Source organism: Lepeophtheirus salmonis, chromosome 8 (assembly GCF_016086655.4).
Source record: "Lepeophtheirus salmonis chromosome 8, UVic_Lsal_1.4, whole genome shotgun sequence".
In the NCBI taxonomy this organism is placed as follows: Eukaryota; Metazoa; Arthropoda; class Copepoda; order Siphonostomatoida; family Caligidae; genus Lepeophtheirus; species Lepeophtheirus salmonis.
Genome location: NC_052138.2, coordinates 6,681,740 through 6,703,027, shown reverse-complemented (window position 1 = coordinate 6,703,027; position 21,288 = coordinate 6,681,740). Strand labels below are relative to the sequence as shown.

Genomic DNA, 21,288 nt, shown 5'->3' with positions numbered 1-21,288 from the left:
CAATTAGAAGAAAATTTTGGAAGAGAGCAGTTTAGCTCTCATGCCGTTTCATCAGATCAGCTACAACTATCTAGGGGAAAGAGAAAAATACATACGGTACGTTATCAAATTAAGTGCATAGACCCAGGAGCTACCTACCAAGGCTAGGATCTATAGGGAAAGGCAGTATTGCTTTCAGAGGCAGTTATAATTATTGTTCTCAAATCTTGGATGCAAATTGTTAGATCCTTTGCTAGTTTTGAAGTAACGACAGCTTGAACACTTAACAGAGCAAAATATATTGCTTCAACTTTCTTGGTAAGATTTTCTCAATAGAAACCTCGAATAAATTTATGGCTATAATTTCCATAATGTTATCTCTGTCCCATCCATGCTCTATGACAAGAACTCTTGAAGCATTACCACAAAGGGGCATTCAATAAATAAATGTCAAACACTATTAAAGAGCTTCCCACAGTTTTGAGTGATTCATTTGTTTTTACAGATTTTTGAACATGTCATTTGAACAATTATCTTTCATTTGTTAAAAAGGTACCGAATTTGATGTAAAAATTTAATTAAATGTTTGTCTGTTATAATTTATTTTATTTATTTTTTAAGAGACAAATACACTTGTTACCCATAGGAGATGATATATAACTCCTCAGATATCTCTCATTTTAGATAGAACAAGAAAGATGATTACATATATTTTACTCCTGACTGTGTGCTCCATCCTCATTCCGCCGTACCAGGCTGAAGGTTTGCATTCGAAAGGTTTGATAATGTTTATTCAAATTGATTTTGTTTTCCTACTTTACACAGGTGCCTGCAATATGATGCTTGACAAGCATAATAGGGCTGAAATGATGTCCAGAAGTTTTGTTTTTGGTAGCAACAATCTCTGGCCAAACAAACAAGTACCTTATACCTTTGGAGCAGGTCTTACATCCAACGAAAGGTCCTCGATTCGAAGTGCAATGAATATAATTGAATCACGGTCTTGTGTTAGATTCGTTCCTCGAAGCAGTCAAAAAAACTTTGTTAAAATAAGAAATAATATGATTGGCTGCTTTGCTTCTGCAATAGGATTTAATCCAAATAGGGAGAAACTTGTTGTGAATTTAGCTAGAAGAGTCTGCATGGTAAGTTCGAAATTTGTACAAATTAAATTTGATTCAAATTTAACTTCCTTTTTTCCTGCCTCATTTTGTTTATTTACATTTTATCCCCTTGAGTCTCGTCTTTAGTTCGAAAAAAAAAGAGAGGATCTATTTTATTTTTAAGTCAAAGGAAACAGTTACAAAAATTGTTTTGATGTATAATACATGCCTCAATTTTGACATATTTTCTCTTTCTATCTCAAAATTGGAGACAGCAACTGAGAATAGTTCTTGTAACCTTTTAATAATAAGGAAATTATATTATAAGGAATATATAATGGGATTAGGAGGAGAGGGATCAATTTGTACTTTGGTGGATCATGAAATTAAATTATGGTCTCATAATGTGGAATAGTCTGTAAGTCTGTGAGTAAAGATCTGTTTCATCCTACTCGAATAATATATTCTTTACTACACTTAGAGAAGTTATAGACTATTATTCAAAGGTTACTATAATTGTATTTCAACTATCCGCTGTCGTTGTCTCCAATTTCGATATGGAAACATGGAATATGACATGATATAATATACCCATTTTTCATTTATACGAGCCACATACTAAATATTAAGAAGCTCACCAGCGTCTCCCCCCCCCCAAAAAAAAGGCATATGTTAGCTTAGCATGTATGTATGTAGAAATAGATATCAATTATTATATACCTAGATTAAATTAATAATCTTACCAATTGACACGAATTCTAAACGATGGGACTTGACTGATATAAATTAACATAAAAATAAAAATTCTTTGTAGTACCTTTTTGAGTTCATAATATATAGAATCAGCTGCTTTAAATCATGGAAGAGGCAACTTATGAAAATTAATTAAAACAGCAGAAAGTAAAATAAACTACATCTTTGTTTATTTAATAAGGCTGGCTGTGTTGTTGTAATTGCGAATATAGAGAGTTTACAATTTCGGCTTTGTCTGATCATTGTCATGCAAATACATTTATCTAGACAATGGATGTCCAACCTTTTAATATAAAGGGCGCTGCATTACCACTTGAAATATTTTAATGGCCTCCATAACCTATAAAATTAAACTTTATGAAAATGGCTTTGTAAAACAAAACTATTAAAACATATTTCTTTCATATTTTGGCCAAATCTAATTTTTTTAAAGGCAAACTCCTTAAAAAAGGCCAAACTGGTCAGCTGGATATCCCTGGTCTAGACATAGAAATTAACACTGATTTTGTTGATTAATAGTTATTATTGTATTACAGAGCCAAGCAATAATTACTCATGAGTTATTTCATGCCCTTGGTTTTCTTCATGAACAAAATAGACCAGATCGGGATGAATTTATTCGAGTGAGTTGGAATAATATCACTCCATTAATTAATCGATATTATCAATTTGCTCGAGCTCGAGCACCTGGAGAAAATATAGCGCTTTGTAACTTTAGAAGACGTAGAGCCTATACTAATTGCTATAATGGAATGACATCCACAACGTTAGGACTTACTTATGATTACATATCCGTCATGCAATATTCAAGGACAGCGTAAGGCATTTCGATTAAACAATTCCTGTAATTCCTTTACTTTCTCTCCAAACCATAGTTTTTCATGGAACGGAAGACCCACTCTGACTGCCACTCGTGATGGAGGGAGTACTTTAGGGAATAGAGTTGGAATGTCAACATTGGATGTTCAAAAATTGAATAAAGCATATCAATGCAGTGGAGGTATTTAAATCAAATTCATATCAAAGATGTAATATAATCATTATTATTATTCTCTAGAAACGAGTTGCGGAGATCGTTATACAACTTGCAGCAATTTTAAAAAGTACTGCACACGATTCTCATTCCTAACAAATAATTGCAAATTAACTTGTAATAAGTGTTAATAAATTTAAATGGCAGTAAAAATACATTTAAAATAATTGAGTACCTAATCTTATTTTATTGCTCCAGACAAAATTATTATTCATGGGATATTGAAATAACCCTTAATGTATTATTTTACAGGAGATATTTCGTTTTCAATTTATACTTTTTTTTTGCGGCAGACTCAATATCTCATCTGAAATGAACAATTACGTAAATAAAAAATTAGAGTTAGTTTAGACTGGCATTTGATTGCTTCAAAACATAAGCAGTTGGTAGGGATTAAATTGAAAATAATGAGTCCTCAAAATGTAAAGTTGACAAATTAGACTGGGATTACGTAGTTGAAGGGATTTCATACACTTAGGGGGAATTTGGGATCATTGTGACTCCACGATCATGATGACTTCAACAGAGTTGAAAAAATTAATTCATGGATTGTTTTAAAAATGTAGCATTCCAAACGATCAAAAATGTCCCCAGGGGAGGGGTTTTTTTAAAGCTCACTTCCTTACCTCATAAAGTGGAGTAGAGGAAGGCCCAGTAAAAAATTATTTGAATTGAACTTGAGTCTATTAAAAGACCTCTCTAAATAGGGAACCTTGAAGAAAAAGTCTTCAAAAGCACACACTCCATTCAGAGGAAAGTGATCCAAAGAGCTTGACTTCCTGTTAACAACTGAAGATATTTGAAAATTGAATTTCTATTCATTTTTTTTCATTTCATTTCCTTTTATACAAATTATAATTTTAATTTATTTGGCTAGTTATTCTGTAATACTTATATTCATTATATAAGAATGGATATTAAATTAGACGTTTTGTTAGGATATCAGATTTATATGAATTTATGATAAAGTATATACCAATGGGTTATGGCATTGTACAATATACTAAGATATGCATATGTAGCTCCAGCCAAATACTTGCACTAACCTAAACAAATAATTTTAAAGTTGATCGCAAAGCAAGTTTGATTATTTTTATGTAATCCATTTCATTTTACTGGATTTAACAAAAATCATATAAAAATTTGAGTCTGAAATTTTGTGTTCTAGTTGAAAGTCTATCATTGTGAAATGATTTTGAGTCACGAGCCTACAAATATGGACTTGCGAATTTACTTGCAATCGAGTCTATATTTTATAGGTTTGTGACTCGAAATTATCACTATCTCTACCCGTTGGCACTAATCGTTGATTGTACCACTTCATCCCTTGCGAATTCATGAGCATCAGATAATCAAGTTGAAGTCACATGTTTCAATAAATTCAATTGGATGAAGAGTCAAGTATTTGGCAGTAGATGAAGTTAAAATTGATAATTCCTTTGGCCATGGGAAGGGATGTGAAAGCTTGACTACAAACTTATTGAGTCCTGTTGGTATTTCTACTGCTTTGATGATCTCCAACTTGACCAATTCATCATTTTAATTTTGACGGCAAACAAAGGGAACTTTCCTAGGAGTAACTTGTCGGATTTTCTTATCTTCCTTTACTTAGATTTTATTGGATCAAGTTTCTCTGATCGTGCTTCACTCATTGGATCTCATCTCTTTTAATGGAAGGATCGTTAATTGTGCAAGTGCTCCATAATGTTAAGGTATGTGATAGTGATTTCTGATCTCGTTAATCGTAGTCCTTATACATAAAAATCCTCCAGATCTTCTACGGAATCATCGTCTTCTTATATGTATATATAAGAACTATAAAGTTCCATAAAACCACAGAAAGACCCAGTGAGAAACAGAGAGAGTTCACATCCTCCATCCACAACTCCTTCTTTGAAATTCTTGAGAGTCAACTCTGCTTCGTTTCCTACTCTAAGAAAATTATTTCATTTATCAGAATTCTTCAGTGTTCTTGATGTATGTAACGGAGAAATCACATATCTCAATGACATTTATATGTTGGACTTTGTGAATAACGGTCTATACGGATAATTATATAGCCTGGACACTTCAATCTCACCCCTGATATTTTTATTACTACGGAATTTCTTTTGTCATTGAAAAACAAGTACAAGATGATTCTAGACTCGTAAAGATAATGTGCTTCTCTTTTCTCGATATTTTGCTCTACAATACATATTCTATTCGGATATTACATATAAATATTTATTTGGAAGTGGAGTGTTTCACAAAGAGAAATTATTCCCAAATGAATTATTCAGTGAGGAACAAAGAGTTAGTTATCATTTCTCATCCACAGCTCCTTCGTTGAAACTCTTGAAGCCTATTCCTTCCGAAGCCGACTTTTTTTTGTCTCTTATTCTGTGAAAAATATTTCGTTGTTAAGAATACATCAGTTTCCTTGATGTATATAAGGCAGAAATCCCTTGGAAATAATAGAAGTCTATTGGGGTACTATTATTATTAACAAGGTCCATTGAAATCAACGTTTCACTTACACCTGTATTCGGGAGTGTTCTCATATAGAAGACTTTGACTTGTGTTGTAAGATGGAAGTGTAGTGATTAATGAATGATGTACTACTAACAAAGTTTGAGGCTGTTTTTACAAGGCTAGAATTTTGTCGTTGTCCTTGAGTGGGATTTGGATCCTGAATAATAATTCTGACCATCTACAAAAAACGAAGAAACATGACTCCTTCTCAAACATTTTGTACATGTGGTGTTTCTGAATCTGCACGTAAATGTTCAGAATATTAATAAACTGATGGACTTGTGCTTCAAAAATAATGTATCAACTTTATTTCGTGTGTGTGTAAGATGATTATGTAGTAAGTTTCATTCAAATAATTAATTAATATGAAATATTATTCTTCGATTGATCTTTGGATACTGATGTAATTAATTCATAACGTCGGAAGAGTCGAGTGTATTTGTACAATGGGTCAAATGGATTTCGAGTTGCATAATAAATCGTTGGATTCAGAGCCAAGATCACAAAATATTATTCCAAATTGAAACTATTAATTAAGAATAATTTATTTTAAGATGAGTATTGTTATAATGAAATTTTTTTCTGTGTTCCAAATCAACCCTGAGTAAATACTTGTGACTTTCGACTTACTCATCAGCCATAATTATTACTTCATGGGAATTAAATGTGCCTAATTACTAAAAATTACATTATTTTGATCGTTTTAAGCTCATGAATTGGGATATAGAAAATTGATAGAGTCTGCCTGATGTTTCCAATTGTTTCTATTTCGGCACCAAATATAAGAATCTTGTTCATCCCGATGAATTAGTTATATTTTTAATTCATCTTTAATGTGTGAATATTTCATATATATGGAATAAAACTTAGCGTAGCTATGACTTAAAATATGTATTTACATGTTTATTGTCGAACAGAAAGGGATAAAAAAAAAAAATCATACAGACTGTATCAATTACTCATATCCCCAATTCAAGAGTTTAGAAGGATCAAAATACTGTAACTTTAAGTAATTTCAATTAATCCATCCGGGATGAAGTAAAGTAGCATGTATTTACGGTCGCAGTTGAATTGATTTGGAATTAGAATAAGTTTTATTCCATTAATATGAAATTAAGTAGACTCAGAGAAGAATTGGAGATCGACATCGGAGTCATTATTCCCATTGTCCTTGTTTATATCTTTTTCTCCTTCCGCCCTTGTCACAACTGATTGTAGCTGATCTAATTAAAGCATTAAGCCAAGTAGCTCATCGACCAAAAGAATGGAAATTGGAGAAGAACAGAGCTCCAAAAGACCAGGACCCAACTTCTAAAGAACTAACCGGCCTCCCTATATGGAAAAAAGTGAGGAGGTATGTTAAGATTTTATAGATACTTTGTTATAAAAAAATTGCAGCACCTCTGATCTAAAGTATTATATCTTTATTCTGACCCATTAGTATTTAAAAATAGTTTAAACGGAAGAAGTACAAAGTGTTCTACCCTTGGGCTCAGGCTTTCTATCGGACCTAAGCATCTCTGAATATATTTTAATGATACTTTTTCTTTCCTTAAAAGAACTTTTGCTAATCAAGTACTCGATGTTTAGTTGAGGGAATCATCGAACTCTTTTCAAATTCAACTTAAAACCTAATGACCTAAGAACAATCCCGGTTAAACAAATATATCTTAAAGATATCACTCCGGATGAGCTTTGTAAAATAACATCATCAAGTATATACTACAAGATATATTAATTCGTGTCGCAGGAAAGTATGAATAGGAATTAGGAATAGCATCTTTTAACCATAGTAAAAATAATTATTTGGTCATTTTATTTTATTAATGGGCCATTAATAATGGCCAATCTCAGTGCCATACTTTTAGAACTATGTTGACCATTATCTTTTCTGTCATTTCTAATTTCTTGTTCTTTTTTTAAAGTATTTGCATATATTACTAATCTAAATCTTATGAATCGATTCATCACTTTATTTTTTAATGAGTGACAAAGTGGTAATTGGTCAAAGTCTTTAGTTATGACATCCCTTGCTTTATTAATTTTAATAGCTAAATCTTGTGTAAGTAATTATGACAATCGTGCCACAAAGACTCAATCATTATTTTGAAAAGTAATTTGTTTCAAATCTGCTTTATAATTATTTGTAAATATAAAATATTTATTAAAACTATATAGAATAAATTATATACATATTATTATTTATTCAAACTTATTAATACTTTGTAGTACGTACAATAAGTAAATGAGTGACGTCATAGAAAAGTGACATCTTGCGAAATATTATGGAAAATATTAATCATACTATTTCCTCAGTGCTCGATGCGCTTCTTGGTGTAATGTTTTAGATCTAATTAAACGTCATGATCAATATTATTTCTCTCCTCCAAAAGATTCTTCAAATTGTCAGGGTTACCATGTTGATTTCCAGTTTCTTTTTTAACATACCGGCTTCTTTAACATTATTTTCCTCAATTAAAGTATCATATATATGTCCTCTAAAAATATCATGGAAACCAAGGTTAATAAAAATACAAAGTTATACCATAACGCGTGTACGACTCATGAGTGACTTCCAACACAGCCTTTTAATATTGACGTCATGGTGTGTGAGTGGGTGTGTGTGTGTTTTTTTGTCAAAATCTGTCTTTCTTACCCAGCAGTCTGTACGATACATCAAATTAAAAATTCTAGCAATAGTGACGTCATAGACTCTGATTGGTTGCATGTTTTGTCAAAATCAGCCTGTCTTTGCAGCAGTCGGTACGATACATCAAATTGAAAAATTCTAGCAAGCCTGATTACTAATGGTCTAACCTAGTATCTCCATTAACCTTGATGAAAACATCCTTAAATTTTGTAATATATTCAATTGTGTTCCGCTGAACTCCTGAAATTTCAGAATGGGTAGCACTTACCTTACCAAACACAAGACGTGTATGCCTAAATTCATTTATTTGCGCTTGAAGGAAGAGAGGTTGTTCTATATTATAATATATATAACTTGCGTATAAATGAATTATATTATGAATCAAAAATATGTTTTATTGAATTAATATTTATATTAAACCTCGTTTCATCTTACGGGTCAAATTGACCCAAAAAAATATCCCTTAATGATATTTTTCAGGATTGAAATTTCGTGAATTTTCCGAAACAGACCTCAACATTAGGAAAAATAAAAAATATCGTATTGTATCATTTATTTTTTTCTAAAAATGACTTTTGTACAAAGATTGCCTTACGGGTCATTTTGACCCGGTTATTATAAATGATATTTTATGTTATAAAAATTCAAGAAAAAAATAGAAACCTAATAAAAATCTTGATAGGTATTATTCCGTAGACTCAATATGACCATTTTATGTAGACAAAAATCCAGAATAAGAGAATTATAATTGAAGAAAAAGTAGATTTATAGTAACGACAATATATAAAACCAAATTTATATAGGTTTATGAACGCTACCCAAAACTATTTTGATCCAACAAAGACAAAGACGCATTAGTCTAATGTCTAAAACCACAAAATAAGTGCAATTTTCGATAAAGAATTGAAGACATATATTTGTTCATGAATTCATGAAATTGAATTCAAAAGTAATTTTTAAATTATCCTTGATATGGAATAATTATTCAAGATCAAGAAAAAAAGGAGAATCTATCTCAAGAAAATTATATCGAAAAATGCAGCAATTTTATTCATGTTTAAGAAAAAATAATTTTTTCTTCACAAAAGTTATTCTTTTTGTCAAAAACTCTAAGATTTTATAAGGTATAACACATTACTAATTATATATTTAAACATTTTTGAAATATTAAAAAAAAAGTTTTTTGAGAAAATTTGTGTGAAAATTTTAATTAGTTTCTAATACTTTACCAAGATTTATTTACTAATTAAATTTTCAATTAAAACAGCTTACAATGCCTACATTTTCTGTTTATCGTATTGAACCAGCTCTTGATGAGTGATTATCTGATTTAAAAAATTAGAACAGCTATCTAAGCTGGGCCAATACTTAAACTGCCAGACCTGCCCAAACTTTCTCCGTTTGTCTAAAGGGTAGTCAAAATGACAAGTGAAGCATCTTATTTGGTGTATGGTCTATCATCTAGCCATAAACATATAGTCGTATAACAAACAACCTTTCAGATGATAAATTGCTTTAGTTGGAAGTGTTACAACAAAGAAAATTATAGTGAAATTGAGTTTTAAATGTTATACTAATAATTTAACAATAAATAAAAAATCTAGGCATTGTTCTATGTGAAATTTGTATTACCAAATAAATCTTGCTAAAGTATTAGAAAATAAAAATGAGAATAAAATCATCACACAAATTTTCTAAAAAAAAAGATTTATTATTATTCTGGCAATATAAATGTTTAAATGTCTAATGTCTAGGTTTGTAAATTGTAAGCATTTTTGGTATGTAAAAATCCCCAAAAACTAATAAGGAACCCCTGACAATTGCAAAAATGTTTGAGAGGAAAACAGCTTAGTTGTCATGCGAGCAGCCGTGGGATGAAGGAAGTAAAAATAAGTTCCACTCCGTATATAACAAGAATATAAGTAGGAATTACTCAATTTTTGATTCTCAATTCTTATTCGATTCCAAGAGTGGGTCTCTCACAAATCCTCAGTGTTACTCTCCATCATCCATGTGCACACACACACAAACACTCGTAGTTTTTACTGTATAATTGGATTTTCTCTCGTCTGAATGGGGTACTTTGGAGAAGGAAACCAACAGGACCTCACAACCAAATGTGGACTCATTGAAGTCCTCCATAGTGGCTGGATGGGGCAACTTGTCAGAGGAGTTTGTCATCTACTCCTGTGACGTGTAAATCCTGTGATTGATATTGAGTGAAAAAGTTTTGCAAAAACATTGTCTACATGTTTTATTAACATTATTTTCTTGCCTATTATTGAAATTTCTAAAATTATTCATGCATTTCTAAATCTATCTCCCTCGAGTCCACGTTTTGCTGCCCTAACCTGTATTTATAAAATAAATAAAAAATATTTCGGTTTTCTTCTTTTTTTTTTACTTCTGTTCAATATTGTTTTTATGTTGACGCACGACATTTATAGTTCAAATCGAAATATCTCCAAGAAAACCCAAAATATCCCCTTTACATTTAATATTTAGGATATTAAATTATAATAATAATAGATTAGAGGTAAAAAATTATTATAATGTGACTAAGATAAAACAAGGTCAAAGGTCATAATATAATTTGCACCCTACATTTGAGTAAAAAAATATATTCTCTCTTTATTTACATACAGGGAGCGGGGATCAAGTTGTCGCCTACTTTAAACCTTGATAACTTGAAGACGACATTATCAAATAAAAAATCGGTTACGCTGACGATACGTAGTTCAGTTAGCATCATGCCGTCATCATATGAGGAGATAAAGAGCTATAAGTGGAACGAGGAGCTTTCGAGGTCCGTCGTAGTCATAGCATTGGTTAATAATGGAGGTGAAATCTCCAATTCAACGATTACTTCAACCTTAGGAGTGAATTTACGGACTGTTCAGCGTATCCGAAAGAAGGTAGAGGACACCTGGGATGTTGATGCCACCATAAAGAGGGCACCCAAGGAGGAGGGCGCCGACAGGAAGGTCAGAGACACCGACTTTGTCGACAAGGTGAAGAAGATGGTTTAGGATGACCCTACCAGGTCCATGAAGGCCATGACAGTGGCCGGAGACAGGCCCTGGGTGTTGCAACAGGACTCAGCACCCTGCCATGTGTCCAAAATCTCCATGCAGTGGTTAACCGAGAACTGTTATGACGTCGTAACCAAGGATTTAGGGCCTCCTAACTCTCCCAACCTTAATCCTTTGGACTATTTTGTCTGGGGCTATATCGAGAGACATACCAACAGACATCCCCATAGCACCAAGGCCAGCCTGATGGACTCCATCAAGGAGGTATTCGGCAACATGGACAATGAGATGGTCAGAAGAGCCTGTGGCCGGTTCAGAGGCCGTATTGAGGCCGTTATTGATGCCAACGGTGATTATATCGAATGAATGGCTACTCTATACCTATATGCTCGTCATAGTTTTGATTTTCAATAAAAAAGTTAAAAAATGTATATTTTGTGTTGTTTTTTGTAGAAAAATATTTTGGTGTACAAGCTGTACAAGCGGTAGTACCAGGCATCGCCTGAATAATTAAGCGTCGGCTAAAAGACAAATTTTGCTTTAATAATATAGAAGATAACTCCCAAAGAAATCCTCAATCTTACTCTCCGTTTTTATGAGGACACTCAACAAGTAACTACTCCATACTTATATCTATTAATATGTGTTCTCTCCTCAAGAATGAAAAATAATAATAAGAGTTTGAGAAAAGAAATAAATAGAATGGGATAACTGATGAATAGAGTTGAGTAGTTCGTAGGGGAAAAAAGAGTGCAAGGAGAAGGCGAGACATACGGTACACCTGAATTAAGACCCTTGTTTAATGTTGTGTCGGTCCTTATTTAGGACTGAAGACTGCAGTCCAGTTCAGTCTCGGCCCAGTCCAGTTCAGTCCTGCCTATTAATCCTACAAACTTATAAAGTGTGGTGTATGACAATAAACTTAATTAGAATAACATTACTATTAAGATTTGTCGCCTAGATGAGGTAGCAGTGAGGAGTAAAGGAGCCGCTAGACAAGGAATAAAGATGAAAGGTGACTATATTCTCTTGAGCTCTAAAAGACACTGTTTTAACACATACGTGTACATACACAAAAATGTAAATCAATAAAAGATAGATTAGTAAAAGTATTGCATTTATACATAAGGTAAAGACGAGTTTGGATTTATCAGTCATTTAATTAAAATACACGACAACAGCCCCCAATCAACGAGACCGTCGAGGACGAGTTAGTTCGCCATCGCCTACTTGGACAAACCAGACGGTTTTTTCTAGCCGTCGAACCAGTCGACCACGGATCCATTTAGGGAGGTGCTTTCCAAAACATTTTAGGCCATACATTCATATGTTTAGATGCCCTTTCCTTTGTTTCGGGCAACATCCCATCCAGACGGGTATGCATGGGTTGAGCCATTAATAGCTCGGCCGGAGATTTTCCATTAGTCAGCGGCGTCGATCTTTAACTGAACAACAATTTGTCCAGTAATAACGTAGAGTGTCTTTAACTACAGTATTAAGTAGGCTAACTCTACCAGTTTTATCTATCACAGTATTTTATTTCTTAAAAATAACTCTATATTTTAGTAGTGTGTGGTTGCCTCACTTTTTACAAGACGTATAATTAATAAATAGAAAATGGCGACAAGTCTGAGATATTAATTAGTGTTTTACTCATAGGTAATTATAATTAATAGCGTGCTACAGTTTTCATTTTCACTATTGTACAGTGCATAGGTGTTAAATAAATATACCTGTAAATGCAAATTGAATTCATTCAAGTTTAAAGTTTTTTTTATTGGTGATAAGTAAATAAGCCTTCAAATTGTATATTTAAAAATAACTTACTTAATTATTAAGTAAATTACTTTTATTTTCTATTAAAGTCGGACATAATATATTTATATTTAAATGATACATTTTACTCTTGTCAGAATGTCCCTGATAAATATCAAATTTTTGATACAGTTATTGCCATCACTTGGGATAATGCAGACAATTTTAAACTTGCCATTAAATTAATTAGTAAATTGGACATTCCCTACATTGCCCATTTAATTCATTTGATGGTGATTCAGGGCTAAAACAATGCAGTTTCAATAAACACTCTAAGGACGAACTTTTTTGCTTTTTCCATAAAAAAAATTTATTTTGTTTTTCTTCATTTATACCCTTAAAATAACAATTTACTTCTTGTCCATTTTTTTTTGTGAATGTTATTACTACTGTTTTTTTTAAACTTAAGAATTCTTTACACTCATTGTAAAAGGTAAAAAATCAACAATTACTCTTATTTATTTTCTATTAGGCACACAGTTATATAAATTATAATTTTCTAATAATTGACAGAATAAAAATAATTTTTTTTGATAAACAGTCCTTATAAATACGGTTATATTTTCTAATAAAACATTCGGAAACAAATTATCTTTTTAGTAATACATAAATTATTTTTACATTTTGGACAAAAAAGACTGTGATACCTTTACAGGAAGGGTTTTTACACCGTCCACTTTTTTCTAAAACCTCAGGAAAATGTTCTAAGCCATCACATCTTATTTCGTTTGGAGGGATTTCGTGTGTGGCAGGTCTTTGCCTTTTTTCATTTTCATGCTGAACCTTAATTGTCAATGATGGCCGACCTATGGATGGCCCTTGCTCGATAAGTGCATTTGCAATTGTAATTTCAAATGTCTGTAAATTAATTACTTTGTTGGAACCAATTCCATTTTCACTACAGTCTTTTCTGTACATTATCCAAGAATTTACAATAAAATGAAATAAAAAAAGGTGATCATTTTTTTTAAGATCTCGTCTGAATTCTATATTGAGCAATTAAAGAATCCATTAAATCAATACCGCCCATAAATTTGTTATAGGTTTTAACAATATTTAGACAAGGAATTTCATCATTTTTTTTGTTCTTCTTGTCAAAACGACGACAAAGTTGTGTGGGTTGAGTGGAAGCAAATGTTGATACAAGGGTCACACATTTTTTGTCAACCCATTTTACTAATCTAATTTCCGTTTCACCATCAATCAATCGAGCATCATTAAAAGTCCCTCTATCTAGTTTTAAAAATCTTAATCGTTGGGAAAGGGTTATCATTTCACTCGATATTGTCTGACAGTTCCGAGAGCATAAATCTTCTTTTGAGCTAAATTTTTTAGCAAAGGGATTGAGGTAAACCAATTGTCAAAGTAAAGTAAATAATTTTTTCCCTCTAGGTATTTTTTGGTGCAACTGTAGAACAATGTTACTAAGTCTGGTTCCCTATTCAGGGGTTTTTGATAGACCTTCGGAGATATAGAAGTCAAACATAAATCCGTAAATATAACATAGAGCAAATATTTTAAACCCCCCATTTATGAGGCTTACTCGGAATGTAATATTTTATACTTGATTTACCCTTTAAATGGAACTAACTGTTCATCAATACAAAGCATTTGAGGCATGGGTACCTCCCGAAAAAATTTCTTGAGGTGATTCAAAAGTGGACGTATTTTATATAGCTTATCATAAGTATTTGTTCCAAATTTTGGCATGTTAGAATTATCATTCAGATGTAAATTGCTCTTGATTTGTTCCCATTGATCCCGGATAAATGCTTTTTGAACTATTGGGCATTGAAGAAATTATGCCCAATATAGGCGCAACCACGAAATCTTCAACAAAGACATTGCCATAAGACTCCCAAAAAACTTATATAGCTCGTTTTGAGTCAGATTGATACAATTTGTTGGATCGTTTTGTGTGGAATTTAGATTGGTTTCTTCAACCATTCGATCTATTATTTTCTCGTCAAAAAAATGTTTAAAGTAATGGACCGGGGCTTTTACTTCTTCCCCATTTGCATTATTCTCAACCCATATTGGAGGGGTCCTCTCTGAATTGGTATGGACATTTTTCCATTTTGGAGCAGGTTGAAGTTTTGCATTTCGGGGATTATCTTCATTCTCGCTCTCAGTCTCGATATCATGTTCTATTTTTTTTTTTTTTTTTTTGTCTTTTTAAAGGAACATAAAAATTACAATACACTGTAAATTTATTCCTTGTTTTACTTAATAATGTCCTAATCTTCAAAAACGGAACTCTCAGACCCCTCAGAATCATTTATTTCTTCTTGAAGACTTATCAATTTTTTTTGAGTAAAACGTAGTTACGTCTATTTTCACTTAAATAATGAGTGTTGTTCGTTATCATCCTACTATTTATCCATATTGTAATTTAAAAAATGAATGTTTATAAGTTCTGAAGTCGATAAAAAAATATCCCAAACGGACGGACGTAAAGAATTCTTTATAATTGAAACTCTATTTAAAAAATACTAGTAAAGGAGAAATAGATAATTATTCAGAATGGTTCTAGTAGAATTTGCCTCAAACACATTCGCCTAACTCTCTTTTGCCTCTTGCACACTCGCCGTTAAGCTTCTTTTCCGTCATACATGCTTGCCTCCAACATGTCTGCCGTCTACATACCTGCCACCCGGCATTTTCGCCGTCAAAAGTTATAAAATAGATCTTATACAGTAAATATTGACATGGGATTGCTATTTTCAGAAATAAATAAATACTTTTTAGTTCTAAATTGAAGTTAGGGCTTGGGTATGAAATAACAAATTGACTTCCATAATACCTATAAAATAAATAAATAACTTTATAAGCTTGAAATAAGTTTTTTAAATGTAATTTTGCTAATAAAGAAGGTACTTGAGTATTTTTTTATGCATGGTAGAGCTGTTTTATAGAGTAATTAAAACGTATAGAGTTATTTATAATTGTGTTTATTAAAATAGTTTTTTTTTTAAATAATAATAAATGAATTCAAATTATTTAATTATATTTTTAAAATCGCAATTATTTTTGTATACAGATATATATATTTTTTTGATTAAGATAAATATTATTCCCTCATAATATATAATGCATATCGTAATCCAGACTTTTTTATACTTTTTTAAAGAAAATCAGCCGTAACTACGTGGCAAGGAGTAATTAGTGAATGGATTATATTCAAATTCTCTTGAAAGATCATGATCCAAAAACAATGTCAGCTCTTCTATATTTTTCCTGGGATAGGCATTGGTTACTAAAGAGACATATTCAGAGGGTTGAACGTCTTTAAAAATTACTAAAAAAATGAGGATAAGTGCCAGTCGTATCTCATCTACGAACTATTTCCAAAAAATTACAGGAAAAATGATACAAGTAGGTAAATAGGTGGATTCCACTTGGCAAATGAACGTTTTTCATACATACTTGAAATAGATTCCCCAATAAAAAGTCGTTCATCGAATAATTAATTAAATCACTATCCATAATCTAATCAAATGAAATAGTTTTCTTAGTCACGTAAAAATAATAAAATTTCCCTTTTATTTATGTTGTTATTGTTGATTTCTTGTCTCTTGTATTCCTTCCAAGGTGACTATATAGCAAGGAAATTCTACGCTTTTGTTTTTTTCATTATCAAGACAAGAAGGACAATTTAATGGCGTCACTGTTGGGGCACATAGCAGTCTGTCCTATATAATTGTAAATTCATAGTTTTATAATCCAGACTTAATTAATTGTAAGGCAATACAAAATAAGTAAATATAAGTAAAATTATTTTATTCTTTACAAAATGCTAAACTTAAGACCATGCCAAAAAGCAAAAATATTTAATATTTATGTTGACATTTATATTTTTAAAAGTAAATCCACTCCAATACTTATTTCGATTGTTATGAAACTTGACGATATCCTTGCTTAATACTTTATAGAATAATAAAATCAATTTCAAAACTAATTATTTAAATAGACCAACATTAATTTACATATTAATAGTAATGAACTATTTGTATGTAAGCTCATATTAATATGCTTTATGTATATTACCTAATTTACCATTTTATTACATAATATAAGAGTGGTGAATAAAAGAAAAGCAATAAGTAAAAATTATAGCATAGTTATTTACTCTAATTCTTGTTCTTGTTTCTTTAGGCCAGTTAGGATATAATAATTCAGTTAGATGATTATGCAGCCTTTCATATACTTTTGGGTTTTTGTCAATTGCGTCTTCATGGTTACAATGAATAGCATTGAAATGTTTCTACATCCTTTTTTGTGTATCCTCGATTGAAATTCTTCTTTGAGTTTAGTAACTTGGTTTTGTACCGACACAATTCCTTTTTCGCCAAAGAAAATTCTTTTTGCAATTTTTGCATTTATGCTCCCAAAACAAAGGCCTATTTGCTTCCTCACACTGGACTCCTTTTTCGAATTTGTAAAAGTGAATCTGAGTGCTTTGCGTCTTGGTCAAAAACTCTTGTCAGGACTCAGTGATCCCGCTACAAATTTCCAGGAGCCCTTCATTATGAGTCTCTGTTTCCTAGTCGATACTGGTTTCCTGGACCTTACTTGCTTCCAATAGCTGTTTTCAAGTTCTTTCCTTTCGCGAGTTTCCTTACGAATATCTCTGGAGGATTTGGGTTCATCTGAACTGGGAGAAGTAAAGGGTATATAAAGTGAGGGGACTGCAACACTTTTTAATTTCTTCCTGGCCTTTAAGTCAAGAAGCTCAGCCTGGAGATTCCGCTCAAAATCATCGGATGTAAAATGCCTATTACAAATCTTAGCATTCTTAATATTAATTGGATCTTTTCTCCTGCAGACTGAGATCCAAAGACGCTGGAGCATCAAATTATTTTTAAGGAAATGCAAAATACTGCGCATTCAGTAGATTGGGATAGTAGGGCATGGCACAAAACACTTTGAAACTCGAAATGATGCCATTTTTGCTTAACAGATTGAAATTAGTGCAATTCACTTCAATTAAATTATTTGAACTGCCTGCAGCAGTGACGTCAATACGTCAGCTGAGTCAGCTAACGCCAACCAGACTGCCTTAGAAGATCCTTGTTGCCTCACCTTTATACATAGTCCCCTTGATTCATTCAGACTCAAGGTCCGGCCCTTAAAGGAAAAAGACTAGACCAACGGTCTTAAGGACAGCCCAAGGACCGATCCTTATATTGGACTGGACTGGCCGAATAAATAAGGCCCTACACAACACTACCTTTGTTAATATCAGCTACCTGTTATATGATTTGGGAGTCGGGAGGAGAAAATGAATTGCTGTTATAAAGAAAAGAACCTTCTACATTTAAAGCAGCATTAGTGCAGAGAAAATATTGTAATTATATTTAAGTTCCTATATTTATTTTATTATAAATTTTAAAAATAATTTACTCTAAAGATAAGCAATAATGCTTACTTCAAAGGGAGAAGTTAATACCATGACAACCTAAAATAATTAGTGATGAAACTCCTGAGTATTTTGGAAATGTCAAAGAAAAAGCAACAAATATCAACTTGGTAACCCTAAAGATTCAAAAATGTGTTGAAGGAGGGCAGCTTAGCAGTAATGACGTTTCATAACAATCAACTCTGACGAAGGAGGAGGTGGAGAAGGAAATAAACAAGTACATTGGTAAAATTACTCCCATGTCGATCCTCAATCTAACCGTGAGTCCAACAATAGCTTACAACTTTAACTCTGTAACAAATCCTCAATGTTACTCTCCGTCAGTTATGAGCACACACGAATGTTCCATCAGGTTTTGAATAAAGCGGAATGTATATATTAGGAAAGGAAGTTTATTACTTAGGAGTTAAATTATATTGACAACTGATAAGGAAAAGAAAATTCATTCTTTAGAATACCAACTCAAAAAAAAAAAGGGCCAGCTAACAAATAATCCAGGCTTTGATTACTATTAACCTTGGTACGTTCTAGCTATCATTAATTCTTTTCTTCATTTTTAATTTCATCAATCCTAGCTAGGAGTGAAGAAAATAAAATGATCCTCAGGACCGTTGAATGGTAAAAAAGATTTGACCGATAAAAAATAAGACTGAAGAGGGGGAAGACTGATTAAGAAATCAGTCCTAGGACCGATCCATCACTAGTAATGAGTAGAAATGGGATTTGTATATTTGCGCGAGGAGAAGGCAGAAGCAACCCATATGTAAGGGTGATAATTTTGGTAAGAATAGAAAAGCGTGCGAGGAGAAGAGAAGAAATACTTATGGCATCATTGATTAAATAATATACATCTTCTTCTATCAATCAAGAACGTCATCATTCCCGTCTTTATTATTCAATATTAATATAATATTAGATGGTGATAGTCGATAGAGAACTGAATAAAATGCCTAAAATAACGTCGCCTTCTGTCTGGATTTCTGAAAATGGAGGCCCAGGAATTTGGGAATTACTTACCAGATGAGAAACAGAGGGTTTGTCGGATTTGTCGAAATAAATGTGCCTTTGGTCTCCTATCTAGAATTACACGCCACTCATTATTCTCATCTCATATCAAGAGAATGGATATTCATCTAAAAAATCAAGTTAATGATGAATACATCAAGTAAGACTTTAACTCTGATCTCACAAAGATGCTTATTACATGTAATATACCCTTATCCATTGCTAATCATCTACGTTCGAAAAGTTTATGGAGAAATACACGGGTAAACCTATCCCTTCCCAAGGAACCATCATTAAATTAATGGAGGATGTTGGTACTGATGTCATTTATAGAAATACATATAAAAATATTTTGAGTCATCCACACCAAATGACGATCAAGTTATCAGTAAAAAGTACAAAGTATATACTAATTTCGAAATGAAACTCTGAATGTTGTACTATCTAACAGTAAGTATTCAATTTTTTTTTAAATCTAACCATAAAAAATATGATTCTATTTTAGCTAAACATATCAAGAATTATGATACACAACTCAGTAAAGGCCAAAAACAACTGCTTCAATGGTCACAACAACGGGGGTAATAGCTTTGGATGGTTTGCAACTAGTTTGTCTGAGACTACTTACTTCGCTTTAAGACTTGGGTATGATAATTAGGTTTTCCAATATTACATAGTCAATAAATATTACTTTTTTATCACTTAAGGCTTAGCTATGGTTGATGGGCTCCAAGAAATGGTGTTCAGAAAACTCATAAAAGGGAAAAACAACTGCTTAAATGGTCACAACAACGGGGGTAGTTGCATTGGGTGTAGCATTATAATTACCAATTGTGTATATATGTTGTTATATAAGCATAAATAGCGGAGAATTTTTTTTTTTTTGATGCTCATAATAAGGAGTAATATCGCCGGACATTACTACATAATTAGCTTTTGCTCTAAATCTTTACGATGTCATGTTAGAAAACTACAATAAGTCAAGAATGGTTGCCTGAATTGTCTTATCAGTTAAATTTGACTGCATGGATTAACTTTTCTTTTTTTAGATAAATATGAAATAAATGAAAGTGGGATTCTAAAAGCTGTTCTTACTAAGATTGGAAGAAGATATGGATTGAAATCTAACATTATTTTATGATTTACTTTATTATTAATAATTATTAAAATCTCATCGGTAGAAATATATCAATCCTGTGCACAATTGTATATGCAACTTGCACATAAGGAAAAAGGTGATGATGATCTTTTTGATTAAACTCCACGTCTGGCTTGTATTTTGCAACCTCAAGTTATGACATATTGAACTGAATTCCGATGTTAGAACAAGAAGATATTATTTGGATCAATCTATTATTTCAATATTCTGTATTTATAATTTATTGTTATTATTAGTTATATGATTCTAATTGTTTAATTTTGTATATTTAACTTAAATGTATGATGGTTTATTTTTTAGTATGTAGATTATATTTAATTTAAGCCTTCTATTTTAAATTTGGAACTTCAAATATATTTCGAAATACTCTTATTTTGTCGTTTTATTACGTTATTTTTCTGAGAATATGGTTCGCAATAAATTACTATTTCATGGAGTGTGACGTTTCCAAATCTACTTTAACGGATAAAAATCGTCTATGTCAATTATATGTATTATATCTTTATTAAACATTTTGCTAATAAATACTTGAGGGTTACACCCTCAAAAATCATAATAAAACAGGCAACTGATAAATACTGATGTGATTATCAGTGATAATCACATCAGTATTTTAAACAATGATACCATGTGTCTTTCTCCCCCCTGTCTCCTCGCACGCGTTTTTCTCTACAATATTATCAACTATACCCATATGATACTAATGAATTAAGACCATTGCTAATATCATTGCTTGGAATAAGATTTTGGAGGAGAAAATTAATTACAGCTATAAAGAGGAAAACCTTCTACATTTGAAATAGCATTAGTGTGTGGAAAATATTAT

The 21,288-nt window shown here is 31.8% G+C and overlaps 1 protein-coding gene and 2 long non-coding RNA genes across 4 annotated transcripts; all 3 read left to right on the top strand.

Annotated features, from left to right (window-relative positions):
- The first annotated feature begins 609 nt into the window (after positions 1–609).
- LOC121123649 (hatching enzyme 1.2) lies at positions 610–3,040 on the top strand. The gene is made up of 5 exons (XM_040718783.2): positions 610–741; positions 805–1,124; positions 2,372–2,652; positions 2,711–2,835; positions 2,893–3,040. The coding sequence occupies exons 1-5, from the start codon at positions 678–680 to the stop codon at positions 2,997–2,999; spliced, it is 897 nt and encodes a 298-aa protein (XP_040574717.1). The 5' UTR covers positions 610–677; the 3' UTR covers positions 3,000–3,040.
- Positions 3,041–4,275: 1,235 nt separating this feature from the next.
- LOC139906141 (uncharacterized) lies at positions 4,276–11,495 on the top strand. Of its 2 annotated transcripts, none has more exons than XR_011781466.1 (3): positions 4,276–4,580; positions 4,641–6,736; positions 10,678–11,495. It is a non-coding gene; the product is annotated as an uncharacterized lncRNA (long non-coding RNA). The 2 variants fall into 2 exon arrangements; XR_011781465.1 differs by lacking the exon at positions 10,678–11,495 and adding an exon at positions 6,824–7,580.
- Positions 11,496–18,850: 7,355 nt separating this feature from the next.
- LOC139906212 (uncharacterized) lies at positions 18,851–20,834 on the top strand. The gene is made up of 3 exons (XR_011781575.1): positions 18,851–19,753; positions 19,809–19,948; positions 20,011–20,834. It is a non-coding gene; the product is annotated as an uncharacterized lncRNA (long non-coding RNA).
- The last annotated feature ends 454 nt before the right edge of the window (positions 20,835–21,288 follow it).